Here is a 23,337-nt window from a genome sequence, read left to right as displayed (position 1 = left end):
CTGGGTTTGAGTGTTGGCTCCACCATGTAATAGCCATAGACTTTGTGCAGTTACCCTTTTTGGGCCTCATGTTCTTTTGGGGAATAATAATACTTAATAGAGTTGTGAGGATTGGATGAGGTAAGGCTTGTAATGTACTGACCCACAGTAACTGTCTTACAAATGTTATCAGTATGAAAGGGTGACAAGAAAATGACTTGGAGTATCTAGAGTCCATGTACATGGCATCTGTCATAGTATTAATGTATTTCCTCAATCCTAAGATGTACTTTTTATGTTTTAATATTGAAATAAAAATGCTTACTTAAATCAGTGATTACGTTTAATGTGGTAGACGGTGCTTCTTTCCTCAACAACTGTTATTCCTTCAATAGTGTATCTTCATATTGAGAAAATAGGATATTGTTTATGGTTTAATATATGATTTACACTATATAAGTTGGTATTAGGTGGCTCATTCAATAATAACAAATAGCCAGTAACTCCCTAGTAACTATAGTAGCTATTAGATTTTGAACAGTTGTATGTTTGGCTACAAGATAGAAAATATTTTGATTGATTGTGTAGAGATATGCACAGAAGATAGAAGGCATATATTTCTTATGTCATTTATAGGACTTTAAGTTGGTACAGATAGCTTCTTTTCCACTTCATGTATATTCTGTGATACATAATTATGAAAGATTTTAGGATAAAGAACGTCTGAAATCTTCCTGAAGTTTTTGAACCTCATATTTTGCAATCTGTCTTTATAGTTACCAGTAGCTGTTAACTTGGACACTTAAATTTTTGAATATATTATTGCTTTGTTTAATTTCTTGGGAGAAGTTCATTTTTGGCAGGTAATAATGAGACTTTTCCCCTCAAATTTTGTAGGTTATTTGGCTGTTTCTTTATTTCTACATGAAAATCATGAACTGCTGCTTCTCCTTGTGAATACAGTTGTAAAGGTACTGTATTGTATGTTGGTAAATATGATGTCTTAAATTATCCTTCCAGGCAGCTGACATTTCACCTCAATCATATTGAATTAGATATTTTTGGAAGAAGCCAGACTTACAGAATGGGCTTAGAAAGATATTTTGGATCAGTTTCTGAGTTTGTAAAAAATGAGGCTAATAATAGAACTTAATCCAGTTGTAAGGGTTAAATGAAACATGCACCTGCTGCTGTTATTACGGTTTCATTTGAAAGCAGATCTCTGAAGACTTTTAGTCAGATGCCCTTTTCCAGCTGTTGTCTTTTTCTCCAGGATCCATACTGAATGTACAAATTAATTATAAAGTTAGTAGAAAACTGTTAAGTATGTAGGACCATTGCCATGTTGAACTCACTAACCCCAAGTTTCAAAATTTGCACTGAATGTTTTGTTTGCTTAATCATTACATCAGGATTTGCAGAGCACTAACCTGGTAGAAGTGTGTATGGCACTTACTATCGTCAGCCAGATTTTCCCTCGAGAAATGATTCCAGCTGTTCTTCCATTAATTGAAGATAAACTTCAACATTCTAAGTAAGTAAATTATTTTTGGATATGTGGCTATACTATATATTTCAAAACAAAAATTCAAACTAAAAAATTTATTATAACTTTAACTTAATGCTGTTAGGGTGGACGCTATTCTTTGACTGCCAGATATAATGCAAAAAATCCCTGATAGCATCGTCCTTTATTTTATGTGGGTTCGAGAAAATGCCAGGCAGATTTCTAAAGTTAAACTGAGAGGCAGTGAGGTTTAGTGTCAGGAATCCGTGGCTTTCCTCCCAGTTCTACCACTAACCAGCAGTGGTCCTGTTTTTCCTTTGGCTATATGGGGTTGGTTGAAGCATGTTAGTTTTCACAAAGTTGTTTTGAGGATAAAGTGAAATAATGGAAAAAATCTGGCAGTGGTTCAAGTACTATGAATGCAGAGCTTCAATGTATTGGGGTTGCTTTCATAGCAAAACTGCAGCGTTCAAATTCTATTTTATAGAATTATATATCCAGATAAACCTTAACTTGTAGTATTTTGCTAATCTTATAAGATTAATTCTCTTTATCAGCTTGACTTAACTTTTTCACCAATTATTTTTTTAAAAGATTTTATTTATTTATTTAAGAGAGGGAGGGTGAGAGCGAGAGTGAGAAAGCACAAGCAGGGTGAGGGGCAGAGGGAGAAGCAGGCTCTCCACTGAGCAGGGAGCCCGATGCTGGGCTTGATCCCAGGACTCCCGGATACTGACCTGAGCGGAAGGCAGTCACTTAACCGACTGAGCCACCCAGGTGCCCCTGTTTTGTTTTGTTATTTCATTTTTTTTCTGTTTTCAACCAAGCTCTTAACTTCATAACCTTTAGGGCTAGGAAGAAGTTTGCAATCACTTTTTCCTTTTTTTTTGTGTGTGTGATTACAGTATTTTAGTTATATATACATTCTTAATAATTTTGTTATTCATGCAATATTTATTTTACATGTCTCTTTAAGCTAGTATTTTTAGTATTCTGAGATTATAAAATGTTGTCTTATGATTTGTATTCTTTCAGAAATTTTGGACCGTGAATCTTCTGGCTAAAATGATAGCTTTTACTAAGAATTATAGAATAACTTCATAGGCTTTTCAGACTTGCTTTAGTGTTTTATTTATGTCAGATCTGTGTTCAGAACAAATGATGGCTATAGACAATTAATTACTGGAAATAAAATACTATTTTTCTTAGATAATTACAGGTTGATCTGATCATAGCAGAGCATTATTTTTATGCAATTTTTCCATATCCCCACTCTTTTGTGGTAATCAAATACTGAGCATTTGTATGAAATCCTTCTGAGAACTGAATTTTTTCCTTATTACCTCCCATGTACTCTAATTTCAAAACCCGGCCTCTCCTGTCTTCCACCAGTTAGACTTTTTGAAACTCTGCTTCTGCTGTTATGGCCATACCTAACTCCATGCAGAAGAACATGGGTAAGAGCTATAGGTAGGCCAGTGGATGTGACAAAGAAGATGTGACTTGGACTTGACTTTCGAATTTCACCATGCCAGCCTCTGTCCAGGTCTCCTGATGTCTTTTGTTAGGCCTGTGGATTCCTGAGCCTGTTGAGTGTTTGCCTTCTTTTATCTTACTTCATTTATCTACTCTCTCTCAGAACTGAAATTGGTTAACACTCAATAGCAATACACTGAGATGTAGTTTACAGCCACCATAGTATTAATAATATTAATGGCAAATCTTGTGTTAGTCTGCTTTTGCTCTCTCTGTAAAAATAATTTTCCATCATGGCATAGTTTGGCTAGGAAGATAGTGAGTTGCTTGTTAATGGAATTTAGAAGAAGGTAAGTTTGACATTTGTTAGGAATCTTATAAAAGGTATTCTTGACTGGAACACAGAGGATTGCATTGAATAATCTCAATTTTGAGATTCTGTGATTTAAGGTAACAGAAATACCTAAAAGCAAATGTTTCACTTTTGTGACATTTGCTGCTGTTACGAGCACTGCCAGCATAGCCTGCAAATATGAAATATTTAGAAATAGGGATGAGTGAGAATAACAAGGAATATACCTCCTTGGAAATTACATTAGAATATAGGATTGTTATTTTTGCTTCTTGTGTGCTAGACATTATCTGTTACAAATTAAGTGTAGGGTTAGTGTATACTTTCTTCTTCATTTTTTTTTTTTTTTTTAAGTTTTTACTTATTTGAAAGAGAGAGCAAGCACAAGTGAGAGGGTGGCGGCGGGGAGAGGCAGAGGGAGTAGCAGACTCCCTACTGAACAGGGAGCCTAATGCAGGGCTCGATCCCAGGACCCCAAGATCATGACCTGAGCTGACAGCAGATACTCAACCCAGTGAGACCCAGGTGCTCCTACTTTCCTCTTCACTGTAATGACATTTTTGAAACATGAGCTGGGCAAGGGGAAGAGTAACATCTTTTAATGTGAGTCTCCCTTTCTGTTGCCCTGCCTCCCTAAAGTATTTGGAATATGCTTGCCCATGGTACAAAAAAAGAAATATTAAAAGGTAGAATGTTAATGAGATTTTCAATAATAATAGACTGTTTAATATTACTAGGCAGAATTACCTCTTATAGATTAGAACTGTTGATTCTTTTCCCAGTTTCTAGAGAGATGATTTTCAAAAGTGGAATTAGGGAATTGAGGAGTTTGTTTTTCTTCCTTGTTTGTTCTGGTTTCAAAAATAATAAATACGTGCTTGTTACCAAAAATTATGTAACTAAAGATTTTTATAACGTGGGCAATTAGTCTCTTGAGGTCTTACCTCCTGGAGATAACCACTTTTTATAGTTTGGTGGATTAGAATAAAGAAATAATAAATGTATAATTCTTTCTTTTTATATTAAGGTAATAGCTGATACTTTAAAATCATCTCATCTACAGTCTTTTCAAACTAAATGCATGACAAGTCAGATGGTTTGTTTAGATTTTATTTTTTATCTTTAGGGAGATTATACGAAGAAAAGCTGTTCTGGCGTTATATAAATTCCACCTCATTGCTCCTAATCAAGTACAGCATATTCACATTAAGTTTCGGAAAGCACTTTGTGACAGAGATGTTGGGGTCATGGCTGCTTCTTTGCACATATACTTTAGGATGATTAAGGTAAGTTGGAAATTTCAGGAGGTACTGAGTAGTTGCCAGTAGAAAAATGTAATTATGGAATTAAAAGAAAACTCAGATTTTTCAGTACAATGCTTATTTAACATTTCAAGTTTTTACTGTTGACTTTTTAATAGTAATTTTTGCAAGTTGTTTGATAGCATGAGTTGTAGGCACATTACAGAATTAGTCTGTTTTTTTAAATGACTAGATTTTTTTGAGTTAACTAAAGGTGTATGGAAAAATAGTAGCTATAGAAGAAGATTGAAATTTGCAGATTTGTGGTTTTTCGAGCAGTGACTTTCTTTTAAATTTAAAAAAAATATGTTTATTTATTTTTAAAGATTTTATTTATTTATTTGACAGAGAGAGAGACACAGCGAGAGAGGGAACACAAGCAGGGGGAGTGGGAGAGGGAGAAGCAGGCTTCCCACCGATCAGGGAGCCCAATGTGGGGCTCGATCCCAGGACCTTGGGATCATGACCTGAGCCCATAAAAAAATATTTTATTGGGGCACCTGGGTGGCTCAGTCGTTAAGCGTCTGCCTTCGGCTCAGGTCATGATCCCAGGGTCCTGGAATCGAGCCCCACATTGGGCTCCCTGATCGGTGGGAAGCCTGCTTCTCCCTCTCCCACTCCCCCTGCTTGTGTTCCCTCTCTCGCTGTGTCTCTCTCTCTGTCAAATAAATAAATAAAATCTTTAGTAAAAAAAAAAAAGAAAAAATATTTTATTTATATATCAGAGAGAGAGAAAGAGAGAGAGCACGAGCAGGGCAGGGGCAGAAGGAGAAGGAGAAGCAGACTCCTTGCTGAGTGCGGAGCCCAACTCAGGGCCTGGTATGGGGCCTGATCCTTGGACTCTCTGATCACTTAACCATCTGAGCCACCTAGGTGCCCGAAGCAGTGACTTTCTTTTATACAACTTTATAGCTTATAGAAATGAGGAGAGCCAGTGGGGGTTGTATAAGGTATATGGACTACAGTGTTGACTCCTTACATTATACTGTGTCAAATGTTATATCTTATTTTTCCTCTAATGTTTACTAAACTTTGAAAGAGCTATTATTTCCCTTCCAAAAATGTGCCCTTGATAATTAAATAAAAATTATAGTGAAGAAGCTGATGTTTACTTTGAAGAATGTATATGTAATTTCCCCAGTCCAAGAGATTAGTCAGATAGATAAGCAAAGCACACTCACTCAGAAACACAGGTATGTTTAAATACTATAGGGTTAATTAATTTTTTTTTAAATTTATTTATTAGAGAGAGAGAGAGTGAGAGAGAGAGCGCAAGAGGGGGAAGGGTTAGAGGGAGAAGCAGACTCCCCGCCGAGCAGGGAGCCCGATGTGGGACTCGATCCCGGGACTCCGGGATCATGACCTGAGCCAAAGGCAGTCGCTTAACCAACTGAGCCACCCAGGCGCCCGGGTTAATTAATTTTTAAAAGGCAGATGCACTGATTTGGGGGAGGTTTGAATGGTTGAGTAGTCTTGACTGTGCCTTGTGCTCTTCCACCCAGAACACATTTAACTGAATAATAATAAATATATTATTTATAATTATCGTTTACATGAGAAGTCTTTTGCAAACAAATTTCTGAGATTGCAAACAGGCCTTGATATTCATCAAAAGTAGAAATAACACTGCCCCTTTTCAGTATGCCAGTTCTTTTCCCTTTTTGATATAATTGCTGATATTGTCTAGTAAAATTTCTATATAAGATGTAATCACAAGAATTTATGAAATGTGATTAAGACTGTGTGGGGACAAGTATTGGTGGAAGCTTTTTGGGGGATGATACAGCTTTGGATCAGGTAGCCAGAGTAGTTTCATCAAGGAAGAAATCAAACTAATTAGATTAGAGTACTGTTTCATTAAATGTGTACATGAAACTTCTAAGTGAACATACACTAAGTTAGATTCTGTATGGCATTTTAACCAGGTCTATTTTATATTTGATAAGACATTATTATTAACAGAACATTTTTTTGTTTTGTTTTTTGGATATAGGAAAATTCATCTGGATATAAGGACTTGACGGGGAGTTTTGTAACAATATTGAAGCAAGTAGTTGGAGGAAAGCTCCCAGTAGATTTCAATTACCACAGTGTGCCGGCACCATGGTTACAAATCCAGCTCTTGAGAATACTAGGACTTCTAGGAAAAGATGATCAAAGGTGAACTGTTCTAAGTAAACTTGATACCCTGATAGCCTATCACCTAGAAGTTTCATAAGTCAGATTCTCCCAATGTTTAATTGGCTTAATAATGATAAATAAACCACTGTAAGAAGTACATAACAGGTTGCTAGGATAATCCTGGCTCTCTGCTTATCTAAGTCCTGCTCATAGGGACTTCTGAGGCTCCATATCTTTCACGAAGCCTTCTTAATCATTCTAGCTTAGGGATTGGGAAACTTTCTGTAAAGGGCCAGACAATAAATATTTTAAGGTTTGTGGGCTGTATGTTGTCTGTTGCAACCATTCAAGCCTGCTGTTGTACACCTCAAAAGCAGCCATAGACATTACATAAATGAATGAACATTGTTGTATTCCAAAAAAAACTTTTTATGGACGTTAAACTTGAATTTCATATAATCTTCATGTGTTGTGAAATATTATTCTTTTGATTTTTTTCCCCCAATAATTTAAAAATGTAAAAACCATTCTTATCCTGCAGCCATACAAAACAAACGTTTAGCCAGCATAGGCCTGCAGACTATAGTTTGCTGACTCTTGCTCTGGTTGGATGTGAGTGCTTCGTCTTAATTCATTTGTCTGAGTTACCCTTTTAGCCAATACTTTCTTTTTTTTTTTTTTTTTTTTAAGATTTTATTTATTTATTTGAGACAGAGAGAATGAGAGAAAGCACATGAGAGGGGGGAGGGTCAGAGGGAGAAGCAGACTCCCTGCAGAGCAGGGAGCCCGATGCGGGACTCGATCCAGGGACTCCAGGATCATGACCCGAGCCGAAGGCAGTCGCTTAACCAACTGAGCCACCCAGGCGCCCTAGCCAATACTTTCTATTAAACTTCTTATGGGTGTCTATTCAGTTATATATATCTTTTGTAACTTTTTATTTTGCCATAGTTTTTCAAACTTACAGAAAAGTTGCAAGAAAGTACAAGAAGCTTCCTTATACCCTTTACCTAGAGACATCAGTTATTTGCATTTGTGGTATTATTCTTTCTCACTCTCTATATATGTGCATGTGTGCACACATATTTTAAAAATTTTTTCCTGAACTGTTCAAGAGCAAGTCCAACTAGATTTTAGTTTCCTTGAGAGCAAGGACCATGGCTTGAGTCCTTGATGTGTTTCTGTCTTAAGAAAATATATGCTAAAAAAAAATTTGCTGATCAGTGTTTTGACTTTATGAAAGATGGTTCTTCTCTCTGCAGTAGGGTACCTTCTAATTCTTTAGCGCTTTACAAAGGGATTGTCTTCTAGGCTCTTGCTCCTAGTAATGCCTTGTCAGTGTAATGTCAGTGTCCATGTGCCTGCGAGCTCCTAATGAGAGCTAATTGGACTGTATCACTTCTGGTACTGCTATGTTACTTTTTCCTGGGTTTCTGAATCTCAATTCCTGATGGAAACCTAAGTAAAAAAACTAGAGGTGATGGGAGTAGATATGCACATTACAAATGTTTGTCCTAATTTTATTTTATATAATCCAGCCTATCCTATTGTGTAGCTCTAGTTGGAGTTCACTGGAATTCTGTTTTTTTTTTTTTTTTTTTTTTAAGATTTTATTTATTTATTTGACAGAGAGAGAGATAGTGAGAGCAGGAACATAAGCAGGGGGAGTGGGAGAGGGAGAAGCAGGCTTTCTGCCGAGCAGGGAGCCCGATGTGGGGCTCGATCCCAGGACCCTGGGATCATGACCTGAGCCGAAGGCAGACGCTTAACGACTGAGCCACCCAGATGCCCTGGAATTCTGTTTTAAAATCATGAATTTCATAGTAATGCAACCAGACCTCACTGGTCTAAAAAGATCCAGTGACAATATGTTGTTTACTAAATTCATTAACTCATTATTTTTCTTCTTTCCTTTATCTATGAATTTGGATTTTCAAATTCATGAAATGAATTTGGGTGAATTTATGGATGAATTTGGGGAATACGTACAAAGTTACAAAAAATATGTACAAAGAGAGAGCTTACCTCCAGAGAGCTCAGTTGAATAGAATTAGGCTCAATGAAATAAACAAAGAGTGGAACTCTTATGATGTTGTGGAACATTAGAATATTTTCTCCTTTGTCCCAACTCTGACATTTTATGTTAACACAAATCTTGTGTTTCTTAAGACATGCTAAGCTCAGTGTGGCAAAGTAAAAATGTTATTTTATAACAGATTCTAATGTATTTAATGAAAGAGCTAATTTAATGGAAAAGTCTTCTTATATTTATATTCTTTTATGTCTGTTGTTTGAATATTTTCTTGTGTTTTATAGCATTCTTAGATTTAGGTTATTAATGTTGCTTGATCATGTCTGCAGATGTTTCCACATTTTCATGTGGTTAATTATGACTCCTATGCCAAACATTGGCTTTTAAAATTGAGAAACTAGACTATAATCTAGGTGTAGTATTACCAAATTTGGTGCGGGGGGAGGGTTGTAATGTCTGCTTTGTGGTTATTGTCTGGAGAAAGTGCTTATGCAATAAAATGAAGGATTTTAGAATATGGTTCTGGATTCTCACTGGGTAGTTATACTTTAGTCAAGACAGAATAAAAGCACATGCACTTCAAATTAAATTTTATAGCTATATATTTGGAAAAAAGAAGTTTTCTGAAAAAGATGTAACATCATGTGTTATTTGTGTAGCCTCACATTATTTTGATCTCTTTGTTTTACAGTGTAGTTTCTCTGCAAGACTACTGCGTGTATTGTATGTTGATGGTAGTTCTTTTTTCTGTTCATGCTTTTCGAATTTGTAAAACATAGACAGAAATGCCAGCTAAGAAGCCACAGTTTCACACTGACCTCTTGCAGAGGACTTTTCTAGGTTGGGAGGCAGAGTGCTCTACAAAGCACTGCATTTTCTTAACAGTATCTACCTCAACCCAGCTACTGTAAATGTAATCAGTAACCATAAAGGCATAGGTATGATAGAAACCCATTTCACAAAATGTAATTTCTTTATATTTTACGTAAATGAAAGTTAAAATTTTTTTTCCAGAGAACCTGGTGCTGCTTAAAGAAAGACTAGTATTTGAATATTTTTAAAAAACTATGTGGTTACTCTCTGGAATAATCTGGGTGTGTGAGGTATTACTGTAGTAACTTGAAACAGGTAGCATATTTTATTATAAATAAAATTATAAAAGGTAGTATGTTCAACCAAACAAAAGCCTGATTCTTAGACTAGGTACAAGTAGAGGAAAGAGTTGATTGACTTAGGGATATCTCTCCATTGACTAGTCAGCTTTGATAAAGCAGGAAATTAAACTCAAGAAAAAGAACAAATGGAATCTTGAAGAAGTGAAATTCCCATAATTTCATAAAATGAATTTCTTTCACTTCTTTTCTGTAGATCCTCAGTTTTAAAGAGAGAGAAGTTTGAAAAACTGTTTTATTGAGTTATAATACTATAATTCTACTGCAAATAAAATATCTTTTAAACAGGACAAGTGAATTAATGTATGATGTTCTTGATGAATCCTTAAGAAGAGCCGAGCTAAATCACAATGTCACATATGGTAGGTAACATATGTAAATGCTACTCTAACGATTAACAGTGTTTTTCAGGATTGTAACAAAATGTGTGTTAGAATACTATAAATTCCAAAAGAATTGTATATGTTAATTTTTAAGATGGTTCTTTGGGTTATTATTTTTCAGTGCAAGCATTAGATAACTAATAGAAATAATTTGAAATTATGGCATTGTTTTAAATGTTGACCTAAATTCATTATTAAAATTATCTCTCTCTTTTCTAAATATTTTAAAGAGAATTGTTTTTATATTGAAAGTATTCACTAAGCATCTAATTGACTGTGAAGGTTAACACAGTAGATCTGTTCCATACTTAGGAAGACAGTTCTTAAATAAATCAGTCAACTAGTCATCAAATATTTCTTAAATTTCCGTTTTTTGTCAGGTCCCTGTGCAAGGTGCTTGGAGTACAGTTGTGAATAAAACAGTATTCCCATTGATCTCACAGACTAGATGGAAAGGGTCAGGTGGTGTAAATGTTACAAAGGAGAATTATAGGGTGCTGTGGGAGAAAGAGCAGCTAGCCTTAAGTAAGAGAAAAAACACGAAGGTTTTTCTGAAAAAGTGATATTTAAGAAGACAACTGAAGGAAGAGTAGAGTACAGACAAAGATATATAGCATATATATGTATGGAATAATAAATATATAGGCAGTAGCTATATGTTGCATACAATTTTATAAAGTAATTTAGTGATATGAGATGAGTAATTTGGGGGTGGAGGACTTAGGAAAGTAACCCAAAAACTTCCAATCTTAATAGCCAGGGGGAGGAACTATTAGTTCTTTATTGATTAGTTTGAAAAAGCTCAGTAAAGAAATTGGGGTATTTGGAAATACTCAGAAGCAAAGTAAAACAGTTTGAATTTTGCATGTACTGGAGAAGAGCAGTAAGGAGACACTGAGAGGTTAACTCAAATGAGAAGTCATTTCTTAATCTAGTAAAATACTGTGAAGTAGGGGAGGAAGACCATTGTTCTTTCAGACAGTGGTAAACTGAATCTTTAAGGACATTGATTATAGAAACGTAGGGCGGACTAGAGGGCAGAAATTGCACTAGTTTACCTGTAAGAAAAATGCTTGACAAAGATGGAATAGGAATAAGGAGAAAGGATTGCATGTGTAAGACTAGTACGAGAATGATAATATATATGATAGTGAATTGAGATGGTAAATTTTGAAGGATAGATTTATGCTTTGCATGAATAAATGGTAATTAAGGCAATAAAAGTGGTTTATTCACTTGTTCAATCAGCATTTATTGAAGGCTTACAGAACAAAAACTTGTTTTGTAAACTAGGTACAGATTGAGGAAAGAGTTGATTGATTTATTTTTCCATGATGAGTCTGGGAGATTAAAGGAAAATGAGGTAGACACAGTCCCTGCCCTTATGAGTGTATAACATAATGATCAGTTGATATTATCTAGGATCCTACTGTCTAATGAGAAGAGTCAGGCCAGAGGTAAGGATGATCCTTACTGGCAAGGTGGTTTGGCTAGGTACTGTCAGAAGCTCCGAAGAAGTGTCAGAGTCTTTGCAGGCAGCCAAGTAAAAAGTTTTGTTTGAGATATAATGAGCATGTAGGATAAGAGTTTAAAAGGCTCTCAAGGAATTCTGTTTAGAATCAATTAAGGATTTGCTTTTCTTTTTCTTACAGAAAGTTTTTGTTTTTGTTTTTTTTGGTAATTGACATTTCAGCTTTAATTTTATTTTTTTGAATAAGTAATATATGCACATGGTTCAAAATTCAAAAGGTACACAAAGGTATACAGTGAACAGTAAGTGTCCCTTTGACCCTTACCACCGACCACCCAATTCCCCTTCTTGGAGATAGCCACTGTTACCCGTTCCTTTGATTTGGAGAATGCTGTATACCTGAGGAAATATTTTTTAATGTTCTCCACTAGGGTATCTCCACCAGAGTCCAGCGATACTCAGGGACCAACACCAACAGTTTGTTTCTTTGTAGCCTGTCAGTCCAGTGTTCACCTTGCCATGGAAACCTTATAGTTTCTTTTGTTTTATTTATTTCCTTTATTAAACTTTCCATTGTTAGGGTCCTCCCCTTTTTGTATTGATATGGTTTATAACTTACAGTTATTATAGATAACTAGACTGTTATCTAGTAGTGCTAACATAAATATTTTTTTGCTTAAGAATGTGAATTTTAAATTATGAACTTCATAAGGGAAGAGACTGTGTCTATCCCAGTATCTGGCACTAGTTCAATCAATGAGTAATATGTTTTAATTGGATTAAAAGAAAAGAAGATTACTTTTATCAGTTGTCTGATTGAATTTTAGTCTTTATACCTTCTAAACCATATTTTTATGACAGCTCCATTATTACAACTTACCTTAAAGTTAAATCAAGACATAAATCACATCAAAGACATTTATTGACTACTGTTATGTACCAGGCATTGTACAAAGTGATATAGAGCATACGAAGAAGTGTAAAATACAATCTTTGTCTTCAAGGAATTTACAATATAATGGGAGAAATAGCTTATTTATGAAAGCATAATACCAGTATAAGGTAGAATGCTAAGGGGTGGTGCAGGGAATAAATATTACAGGAGTCCAGAGGTGGTAGAGATCACTGTGGGCCTGAGGACACACATAAGGATTTATTGATGTAATGAGGCCCTGAAAGGTAGGTAGGATTCAGATAGCCAGAAGGGAGGTCTAGGGGGTCTAGGCAGAGGGAACATGAGAGAAAGTGCAGAAGTGGGGATGTTTAAAACTGTTTCAGAGAATATTGACTTACCAGCAGCCTGCATGGACCGTTCATAGTGGGAGCAGTGGAAAGGCCATATTGCAGAGGTCCTCTTGTGAGAGCCAAAAGAGTTTGGACTTGATACTGTATAAATCCAGAGGTATGAAAGTTTTTTAGGCAGGGTACTGATAAGATGAGAGTAACATTTTTAGTAAGCTATTCAATAAATTGGGAGAATTATATAAAATGGAGTACAAGGAACAGAACCATCAAAAGTAGATAGAAGTGCATTTCCCTGTTTTTCCTACTTAGTGGATATTATATGTCAAATTAGCATATGACTCTGAAAGGTGGAGAAATGAAGGTAAACTGGTTAGGGACCTTGGGATGCAAGGAACAACACCATGGTTGAGTACCCTGGGTTTTCTTTTTGCCTCATAGTTCCCAGACTGGGTACTGGAGAGCCAGCAACCTGGAAATGCTGACAGGCGCAGACAAAAATGCCCCAAGAAAAAAGCCTGTTGTCCTAGCCAAAGGACTGACAAGAAAAGGGCAAAATAGCAAGATAGCAGTAGCTTCTCTATTCCAGCCAAGCATCACACACAGCAAATTATGTCATGGCAGAAAAGACTGAGTGGGAAGCCAAGAATTCCACGTCACGAGGTGTAACCAGCTTCTTAGCCCTCCACTGGACTTGTGGTGGAGAATCCCAAGAGGAGAGCCAGAATTTCACCCCTGCCAGGTGCACTGTCAGTGGAGATGATGTGGGAAGCCTGGATTTCACATATTTAGGGATGGGGGTTAACGAAGTACCTCTCCCTTCTTTGCTGGGGTTGTGTTAGAGGAAGCTGGTGGAGAGTCGGAGCCTTCACCACTGGTCAGCGATACTCAGGCCACCTAGCAGTGTCAGTGGAGGCCATGTAGGGAGCACTAATGAAATGCCCCTTCCTTTCCCAGGAGGATAGTATCAGCGGATGTTCCCATCTCCTATCCAGAAGGAAACAAGGAGGCAGAGTGGAGAACCTGGGCTTCCACACCCACTGGGTGGTACCCACATCTCCCTGCCAGAGTGGGGTCAATAGAGACTTACTTCATATGAAAGTAAAGTCTAATCTGAAGGATACGGGATCAGTGGAACTTCAAATTTTGTGCATAACCCTATCCAAAATACATATGATAAAACCACAGTATCACAAATGATAGAATGTTATTAATTTTTAATTTGGTCATTTTTACTTGATGATACTTTGGTTAGGACCTGGGTTGCTCTGGAAGAGAAAACAAAACTTCACATTGTGTTTTTATGTTTAGAAATCTTCAGAAGCACTTTTTTGAAACTATTATAGAGGGGAGGCAGCAGGGAGGCTTCTATTTCATTTTGTGGACTTATACTTAGATTTTTGTAGAGTTGAGGCATAAAGGGACTTAGCTCCGGTGGAAAAATAATTTTAAAAACCTGTTAAATTCTTTTTCAGCTCATTTATGCCTAAGTTGACTAATAAATGCAATTTTCGAACTATTAATTTTACCTGTACTAGCTTTCCAGAAATCTTATAAGCATCTAAATAAGTTAAGATTTTAGATGAGTAATGAGAAGCTTTTGTACTAACACAATTTGATAGCAGGAAAGTTCTGAATGGAAGGAATCTGTAAAGGAAACCATGTCAGTTACAATAGAAAATGGAGCATCATTAAGGACAGGGGTTTTTTGTCTTTTTTTTTTTTTTTTTAACCACTGCTGTATCCATACTATTACAACAATAGGAGGTGTTCAGTAAATACTTGTTGCATGAATGAATTCATCATTTTTATCTATTAATATATAAATAATTCTCTTTAGATTGTGCTGTGGTAACATAATCCTAATTACTGTTTAAGCCTGAAAACAACAAAGTTCCCAACTTTGAAAATATTTCATAAATAAGATTTTTTACTAAAACTGACCTTTTAATTAGTTTGTTTTGTTGTGAGTTCTATACAGGTATGTTTTTTAATATGTCTAAACATGATCCCTGATATTTTGTATTTTCTTTCTCTAGCTATTCTGTTTGAATGTGTACATACAGTTTATTCTATTTATCCTAAATCAGAATTACTTGAGAAGGCTGCCAAGTGCATTGGAAAATTTGTTCTGTCACCTAAAATAAATCTCAAGTATTTAGGTAAGATGATTAGATAATTTTTAAAAAAGATTTTACTTATTCATTTATTTGAGAGAGAGAGAGACGCTCGCATGCACCCATGAATGGGTGGGGCAGAGAAGAGAGGGAGAGGAAGAGAGAATCTCAAGCAGACTCCTTGCTGAGGGTGGAGCCCAACACAGGGCTCGATCTTATGACCCTGAGATCATGACTGAGCCACCCAGGTGCCCCAAAATGATTAGATAATTTTGACAGAAATTACAAAGAGAGCTCTTGAAATTTGCTGGGTATTTGTTTTCAGTCAACTGAATAATGTAATCTTTGTTTCTAGGACTGAAGGCTCTTACCTATGTTATACAACAGGATCCCACTCTGGCTCTTCAGCACCAGATGACAATAATTGAATGCTTAGACCATCCTGATCCCATTATTAAAAGAGAGGTAAACTAGTATTTTGAATAGTATATGCAAAGTGTTAGAACTTTAAAAATTTTTTTTGGTATTATGGAGAGAATCAAGTAGTGGGTGTGTTGTGTGTGTGTGTGTGTGTGTGTGTGTACACACAGTGTATTTTAACTTTTGAGTATATTTTATTCTTTCTAAAAAGTCCTTGTATCAGTATCCTCACAAATGGATTTAAACTATGAGTTGGAGGAGTTAGGTTCAGTTACCTGTATGGACTCATTAATATCTTTTTGGTTCAAGAGGAAAACTGAATCCTATTTCCAGGTCTTTCTGTTAATGCAACTTAAGGTGTAATTTATGACTATTAATATTTTTTCATATTCTCGTTAACATCTGTAAAGTGGGCTAATGTTTTCTCTATTAAATATGTAGGAATATTGAAAGAATTAATAAAGACATCCCCAAAATGATTTGAGCTGCTTGGAAGGAAAGGGGTATAATTTACTTAATTTTTTTTCAACTTTTTCCTTTTGTAAAATAGCTTCAGTGTCCACTTGAGTGTCTATATAAGTATTTATGTTAATTTTCATTAAAGAAATCATTCTGTGCCTTCATTTAAAATGGTATAGGGGACCTAGTTGAGTAGATATTTTTATTTTTGATTTTAAAAATAGTAAAGATAATTTATTAAACATCTAAATTACTTAAAAGCAATGAGTTAAAAATATTTATTGAAAGAAAACTATTTCATTAAGCAATTGTAATTTTAAAAGATAAGATTATACATTTTGAATTTTAGAAGGTGCTATTTATGAAATAAAAATATTTTTGAGAAATTGACATATATATATATATATATGGGTTTTTTTGTTTTTGTTTTTGTTTTTTGAAATAGAGAGCAGAGAGTGAGGGGCAGAGGAAGGGGGAGGGAGAGAATCTTAAGCAGGTTCCACACTCAGCACAGAGCCTGAGGCAGGGCTTGATCTCATGACCCTGAGATCATGACCTGAGCTGAAATCCAGAGTTGGATGCTTAACTGAGCCACCCAGGTGCCCCATATTTTTTCTTTTTTGCATTCATATTTTTAATCTTCTGAAAATTGTTACCTGCCTCAAATGAATCTGGGAAGTTTACAGATACACTAATTTCTATGTGTAGGCATCATAGAAAAATCTTTGAACAGATAGCATGCATTTTCTTTGTGTGATTGGCTACTAAATTGAACAGAGTTGACTTAGGTACAGTGTTCTTATTGCTATATTTAATTTGGGGGCTCTCGTTTAAAAATGAGGGTCAAAGGGAAAATAAAGTTATCATGTCTGATCTGTTTAAAATGATCAAGTCTGATCTGTTTGTCTATTACCTATAGTGAGAAAAGTAGTTCAAATTCTTTGGGGAAGATACTGAGTATCAGTGGTGCCCAAGAAGGCACTGTAGTACTGTCTCTTTGAATGCCACTGTCACATCTAACCTCTGTAAGTAGTTGCATACCAAGAACTTTGGTCCCTGGGTATGAAGTGACCTGTTGCTTCGGACTGGGATTCCCTTTTACCTGGTTTTATTACCTTTGTTTCTTACAGGGAGAAAGAAGACAAGAAGGAACTAGTATGAAAGACCTCTAGCCATGCAGTTCCTAATACCATATCCCATACAGTCCTGGAAATGCTAAATTATATGGTCTTAGAGTAGGAAATAAATTGGGTGTAAATTATCTAAAAATATATAATATATAGTTTAGAGTCTACAGGGAGCATGTCTGAGACAGCTAGATAAATTGAAAACTATTGATAGGGCGACCTGTGTTTTTGTAGATTTTAAATGGAGTTAAAGATTAACTGAAACAGTTATCTTTTGTACTTGAAATCCTGGCTATAAGATTGCAAAATTATAAAGAGCCCTAAAGGTATTTTGGACAAGTTTGACAAGTAGGGTATGTGGACATTCTCTTGCAGCTAACGTTGTTGATCCTAAAATACCAGTAAATGATACCTTCTCAGTACTGCCCTTGGTCTCATATTGATTTCTGGGAGTTATAATATTTTTAGAACCTTAATGTAGGGCCTCAGAAAGCCCAGCCAAATGGGAGCTTACTGTGGTACTGTTCTTCCTTCATCTTACTTGAAGAAGCAAGAGGTATATTCCTGAGCACTGAGAAGGTAGGGCTATAACATGGTTTTTCCTTGCTGCCTGAGATTCTGAACATAGGCCTTGCTAAGGCTTTGAAGCACTTGAGCCACCAACCTTTGTCTGTCAGTTAGAGGCCGTTTGCCCTCAGCTGACAAACCCACTCAAGGGCTGTTTTCTATTGTTTGGGTAGTGTGGAAAATATAGTTTGCAAGACTGAGTTTTTATGTGTGTATGTAATGTGTGTGTATATACGTGCACATACAGGCATAAGTAATACAGGTTTAAGAAGCTGTTCTATTTTTTATAGGTTATATGCCTTTTAACTTTTTAGTCTTTACATGGCCTCTTATGTAGAAGGAGTCAGATTATACTTATTGAGATCAGTAGAAGGCTTTTAGACTTTGAAATTGATCATAATTTTTTTGACACTAAGTTGGTTCTACCTTTCTTAAGTTCTGTTTCAGTTAAAATGTGCATTTCTTCAGCACCTGTGAACCGACTGCCCAGTTGATCTATGCAAAAGTGGGAGAATCAACTCTATTATAAACCTGTATATTGCTGAATTTATTGGAGTTATCATGCATAGTTTTATAATTCTGTTTTTATTTCTCTTTCTTAAATAGACCCTGGAGCTTCTTTACAGAATTACTAATGCACAGAATATAACAGTGATTGTCCAGAAAATGCTTGAATATTTACATCAGAGCAAAGAAGAATATATTATTGTCAATTTGGTTGGCAAAATAGCTGAGCTTGCTGAGAAATATCCTTTGTTTAGACCATGAGTCATGAATACCTTTAGAGAGGGAGAAGCAGACTCACTGCTGAGTAGGGAGCCTGATGCGGGGCTTGATCCCAGGACCCTGGGATCATGACTTGAGCCAAAGGCAGACGCTTAACTGACTGAGCCACTCAGGCGACCCAGTGCCACCTTATCTTTGACTTTACTTCATACTTAGTTTCTTTTCTGGTAAAAGTTCTTGTTTTGCAGGGGGACCTTGGGATTAGAGATCAGCATGCTAAAATTTATCCTCTGCACTGTTGTTTATACTGGAAATTGTCACAGTAAGGTAGTTGGGAACTCCATTCACATGTCACCTTTCTTCCACATTTGCTTTTTAAAAGTCAGAGTAACTTTGAAGGTCACAAGGAGATTCCATTCTTTTTAAGATGTCTGTTATTTAAATCTAAGAAAGAGTAAATGCACAGTGTTAATCCACTTGTCTTGGAAATTGCTTAAGTATAGTTTTGTCCTAGCCAGTGCTGTAGCTCTAGCCAGCAGAATGATAGAATTTTAGACTGAGCAGAACAGATTAGAAAGAGGTTAAACAGCTTGTTCAGGTAGACACACCACATTTAGCTTTTTTGAAGTGTAGATCATTTTCCATTATTTGTTAGTCAGCTGGAACATTTCTTTTTTTTTTTTTTTAGATTATTTATTTATTTATTTATTTGAGAGAGAGAGAATGAGAGACAGAGAGCATGAGAGAGAGGAGGGAGGGTCAGAGGGAGAAGCAGACTCCCTGCTGAGCAGGGAGCCCGACGCGGGACTCGATCCAGGGACTCCAGGATCATGACCTGAGCCAAAGGCAGTCGCTTAACCAACTGAGCCACCCAGGCGCCCCTGGAACATTTCTTTAAATTATTTCACACTTATTTATTGGATGCTTAGTTATATACAAAGAATAGTGCTAGATGAAGCAACATGAACTTAGTTTATTAAATAAGCTTTTATTGAGCACCTATTTTACATAAAACTGGCGTATAGAACAATTTATTGGCAGAGGTTAAAAGCAAAAATGACAAAGTAGGATGGGTTGGGGGTTATTCTTTAATAAAAGGTTGATGCAGAAAAGATAATTTTAAGAAGTGGCATTTGGAAGTGTACTTGTTCTTAACACTGTGGACACATATGCCCCTGATAATGCATGGTTTATTCAGACAATGAATGCTGTGTTTTCAGTGGGAGGAGATGTCATGCATCCTGATATTCCCAATAACTTTATGAGACTGCTTGCGGAAGGTTAGTAAATTACTGCATTCTGTAAAATAGAGATCCAAAAATTAAATGTTTTCTTAGAGAATTTAGTGGAAGTTAAGATGATGTATCAATTTCTTTGTAGGTTTTGATGATGAAACAGAAGACCAGCAATTAAGGCTTTATGCAGTTCAGTCTTATCTCACTTTACTAGATGTGGAAAATGTGTTCTATCCACAGAAATTTCTTCAAGTTATGAGTTGGGTAAGCGAAGTACATTAGATCATAAGTATTTATAACATTTTTTATAAAGCCAAATACTAACAATGTATTTCCTTCAGAAGTCATTCAGTTCTACTCAGCATACTGACTCCAGCTGTCAGTTTTCTTTCCCAGTGGCTAGTTTCTGTCACTTAACTATCCACTTGTCTGTTCATTCTCCCTGCCATCTCACTGATCTGGTCTTTTAAGTATAGATAGTTGGTTAGATATCTGTTTGTGTCTACAATACATTTGTTGTGTTTTCTGTGTGAATGTTAGAATATGTGAACACCATGCATCTGTGTTATATTAGTTTTCTGTTGCTGTATGTTACCACAAACTTAGTGCTTAAAACAACAGAAATTTATTGTCTCACAGTTTCTGTGGGTCAGAAGTCGAGGGCACCTGGGTGGCTCAGTTGGTTAAGCGACTGCCTTCGGCTCAGGTCATGATCCGGGAGTCCCGGGATCGAGTCCCGCATCGGGCTCCCTGCTCGGCAGGGAGCCTGCTTCTCCCTCTGACCCTCCTCCCTCTCATGCTCTCTGTCTCTCATTCTCTCTCTCGCAAATAAATAAAATCTTTAAAAAAAAAAAAAAAAAAAAAAGAAGTCGAGACATGGCTTAGCTGGGTGCTCTGCTTAGGGACTCTCAGAGTTGCAGTCTGGGTGTTGGCTGGGGCTGCTGTCTCATCTGAATCTTGACTGGTGAAGGATCCACTTCCAAGCTCATGTGGTCGTTGGAAGAAATCAATTTCTTGTAGGTGTAGGACTGAGGGTTTGAGATCCAGACTGTTGACTGTAGGCTACTCTTAGCTCCTAGAGCTGCCTTCAGTTTCTTGCATGTGGACCTCCCTACATGCCTCCTTGCTTCATCAAAGCCAGCAAAGGAGATCATCTCTTTGTAAGAAGAAGGTCACATTTTATGTAATATAATCATAGGTAATTGCACGCATACCATCACCTCTCTGTATTCTTTGGTGTGCATATGGGTGAGTTTCTTTAGGGGGAGACTTGGTGAAGTACAACTACTGGATCATAGGATATACATATTTTAATATTTTATACTTTGGCCAAATGTTAGCATTTTAACTTAAATTTTACCCAGACTTTTATTTATTTTTCTCAACTACAGGAAAGTTGAAAGACTAGTATAATAAATACCTCTATACTTTTCATCTGTATTCCCAGTTAATATTTTTAACCACCTTTGCTTTACTGTATCTGTATCTATATGTAGATCTACCTAAATACAGTTTGTTTTGCTGAGTCATTTACAATAGAGTTGCAGACATTATGACACTCCATAAAAAATTCAACGTGAATCTTCTAAGAATGACATTGTCCTATCATAGAACCATTATTACATTGGTAATAAGAAATGTAACATTAATCCATTAATATCACTTACTATATAGTCCGTGTTCACATTTATCCATTTGTCAAAAAAAGATCTCTTATGGTTCTTTTTCTACTATTCCTAATCCTGGATCCAGTCAGGGTTCACAAATTGCATTTGGTTGTCTTTTTAGCCTCTTTATTTTATACTGACCCTCAGTTTCTTTTTGTTTTCATGACAGTGATTTTTTTGGATGAATACTGTTGACTTACAGAATATCCAGCATTCTGAATTTGCCTCATTATTTCTGGTTTGGTTAAACATTTTTTTTTTTAAAGATTTTATTTGTTTATTTGACAGACAGAGACACAGCGAGAGAGGGAACACAAGCAGGGGGAGTGGGAGAGGGAGAAGCAGGCTTCCCACCGATCAGGGAGCCCGATGTGGGGTTCGATCCCAGGACCCTGGGATCATGATCTGAGCCGAAGGCAGACGCTTAACAACTGAGCCACCCAGGTGCCCCTGGTTAAACATTTTTAGTAAGAATACTACATCAACAATATATACTTTCCACTGCGTCATCAGGACGCATATAGTATCAATTCCTATAGTCACTGGTGATTTTAAGTTTCATTGTTTGGTTAAGATGATGAATTTTAGATCTCTCCATTGTAAAGGTGCTCTTTCTCTTGGACATTTACAGCTAATCTGTAAGGTGATTCTATGTGGCTATGCATGAACATCTTTTCCTCAACTGCCTTTCACCAATGGTTTTAGTACTGGTAATCCTTGCCTAAATGGGTTATTGTATTGGCAGCCATTTCTTTTTTTTCTCCATGTCAGTCTGTATATTTATAGTGCTTTTATTTCTTTCTATAACATACAGATTCTGTACAAGTTTTGTTAGATTTATGCTTAAGCATTTCATTTTATTTAGAGCAGTAGTAAATAAGTTGTATTTTTAATTTTGGTTCCCACATGTTTGTTGCTAGTTTATTCAAGTACAATAGATTTTTGTATTTTGATCTTGTCTTTGCAATCTTGCTTTGCAATCTTTGCAACCTTGCTGAACTCACTAATCTAGGATTTTTTTTTTTTTTTTTTTTGTAGATTTCTTGAGACCTTGTTAAGAATTTTTACATCTCTGTTCTTGAGATTTTTTTCTACTCTGTTGGTTTGGTTTTGGTCTGAAGTCAGGAATGCTCTTTCCTCTTCCATGTTCTGGAAAAATTATATAGAAGAGTGTTGTTTAATTTTTAAGTGTTTGGAAAATTTCCTGTTACTGATTTCTAGTTTGATGCCATTGTTGTCAGAGAAAATACTCGATGAATTCAGTTCTGTTAAGTTTGTTGAGGTTTATTTTATGGCCCAAGTTACGTCTTACTGTATTTTCTGTGGGTGCTTGAAAAGAATGGGTATTCTGCTGTTGTTGGATGGTGTGTTCAATAAATGTTGATTAGATTCTCTCGGTGATGGTCTTGTGACACAGGTGTTGAGATCTCTAACTATGTGGCCTCCACTGACACTGTGAAGGGGTCATCTTGCTATGGCTGAGCAGTGGTGAAAGTCCTGACTCTCCACTAGGCTTCTGTTGACACCACCCTAGCGGAGGTGGGGAGGGGTCCCTCTTTGTACTTGGGTAGAGGTGAGGTGGCTTCATATGTGGTCTTCATGGACACTGTGGAGGAGTGGTCCTCTCTACAGCTTGGTGGGGATGAAAGTCTTGGCTCCCCGCCTGGTCTTCTCTGTCACCACCCTTGTGAGGGAAAGGGGGTGCCTCTTACAGCTTTGTAGGGGTGGAAGTCTTGGCTCTCTGCCTTTGCTGTGTGGGTGGGTCTATGGTTTTTTTCTGTGTAGTGCTTGACTGGAGTAGAAGGGTTATTGTCTGAAAGTTTTCTGGCCTCTTGGCTCTTTGGCTAGAGGGCAGGCTTTTCTTGAGGCCAGTTTGTCTGCGCCCAGTGGTGTTTCCAGGTTGCTGGCCTACCAGAACCCAGTCTGGGGTTTATGAGGTAGCAGATAACCCACTGTACTATCCCAGCGTCCTTAGCAGTCAGC

The 23,337-nt window shown here is 36.5% G+C and overlaps 1 protein-coding gene across 1 annotated transcript in view; it reads left to right on the top strand.

Moving 5' to 3' along the window:
- Positions 1-23,337, top strand: part of AP4E1 (adaptor related protein complex 4 subunit epsilon 1) — a 57,075-nt gene that overhangs the window by 10,037 nt on the left and 23,701 nt on the right. The window contains exons 4-13 of the mRNA XM_045900080.3: positions 877-950; positions 1,392-1,513; positions 4,441-4,600; positions 6,609-6,775; positions 10,229-10,302; positions 15,076-15,198; positions 15,509-15,618; positions 18,333-18,472; positions 19,620-19,732; positions 19,833-19,951. Of these exons, the coding sequence (XP_045756036.1) occupies positions 877-950; positions 1,392-1,513; positions 4,441-4,600; positions 6,609-6,775; positions 10,229-10,302; positions 15,076-15,198; positions 15,509-15,618; positions 18,333-18,472; positions 19,620-19,732; positions 19,833-19,951 (1,202 nt within the window). The remainder of the gene's footprint in view (positions 1-876; positions 951-1,391; positions 1,514-4,440; positions 4,601-6,608; positions 6,776-10,228; positions 10,303-15,075; positions 15,199-15,508; positions 15,619-18,332; positions 18,473-19,619; positions 19,733-19,832; positions 19,952-23,337) is intronic.

This window comes from Mirounga angustirostris, unplaced genomic scaffold (genome assembly GCF_029215605.1).
Source record: "Mirounga angustirostris isolate CCGP_5_RB_7025 unplaced genomic scaffold, mMirAng1.0.hap1 SCAF_9, whole genome shotgun sequence".
In the NCBI taxonomy this organism is placed as follows: Eukaryota; Metazoa; Chordata; class Mammalia; order Carnivora; family Phocidae; genus Mirounga; species Mirounga angustirostris.
The sequence above is the reverse complement of the archived record's forward strand: the minus strand, read 5'-3'. Positions and strand labels throughout refer to the sequence as shown.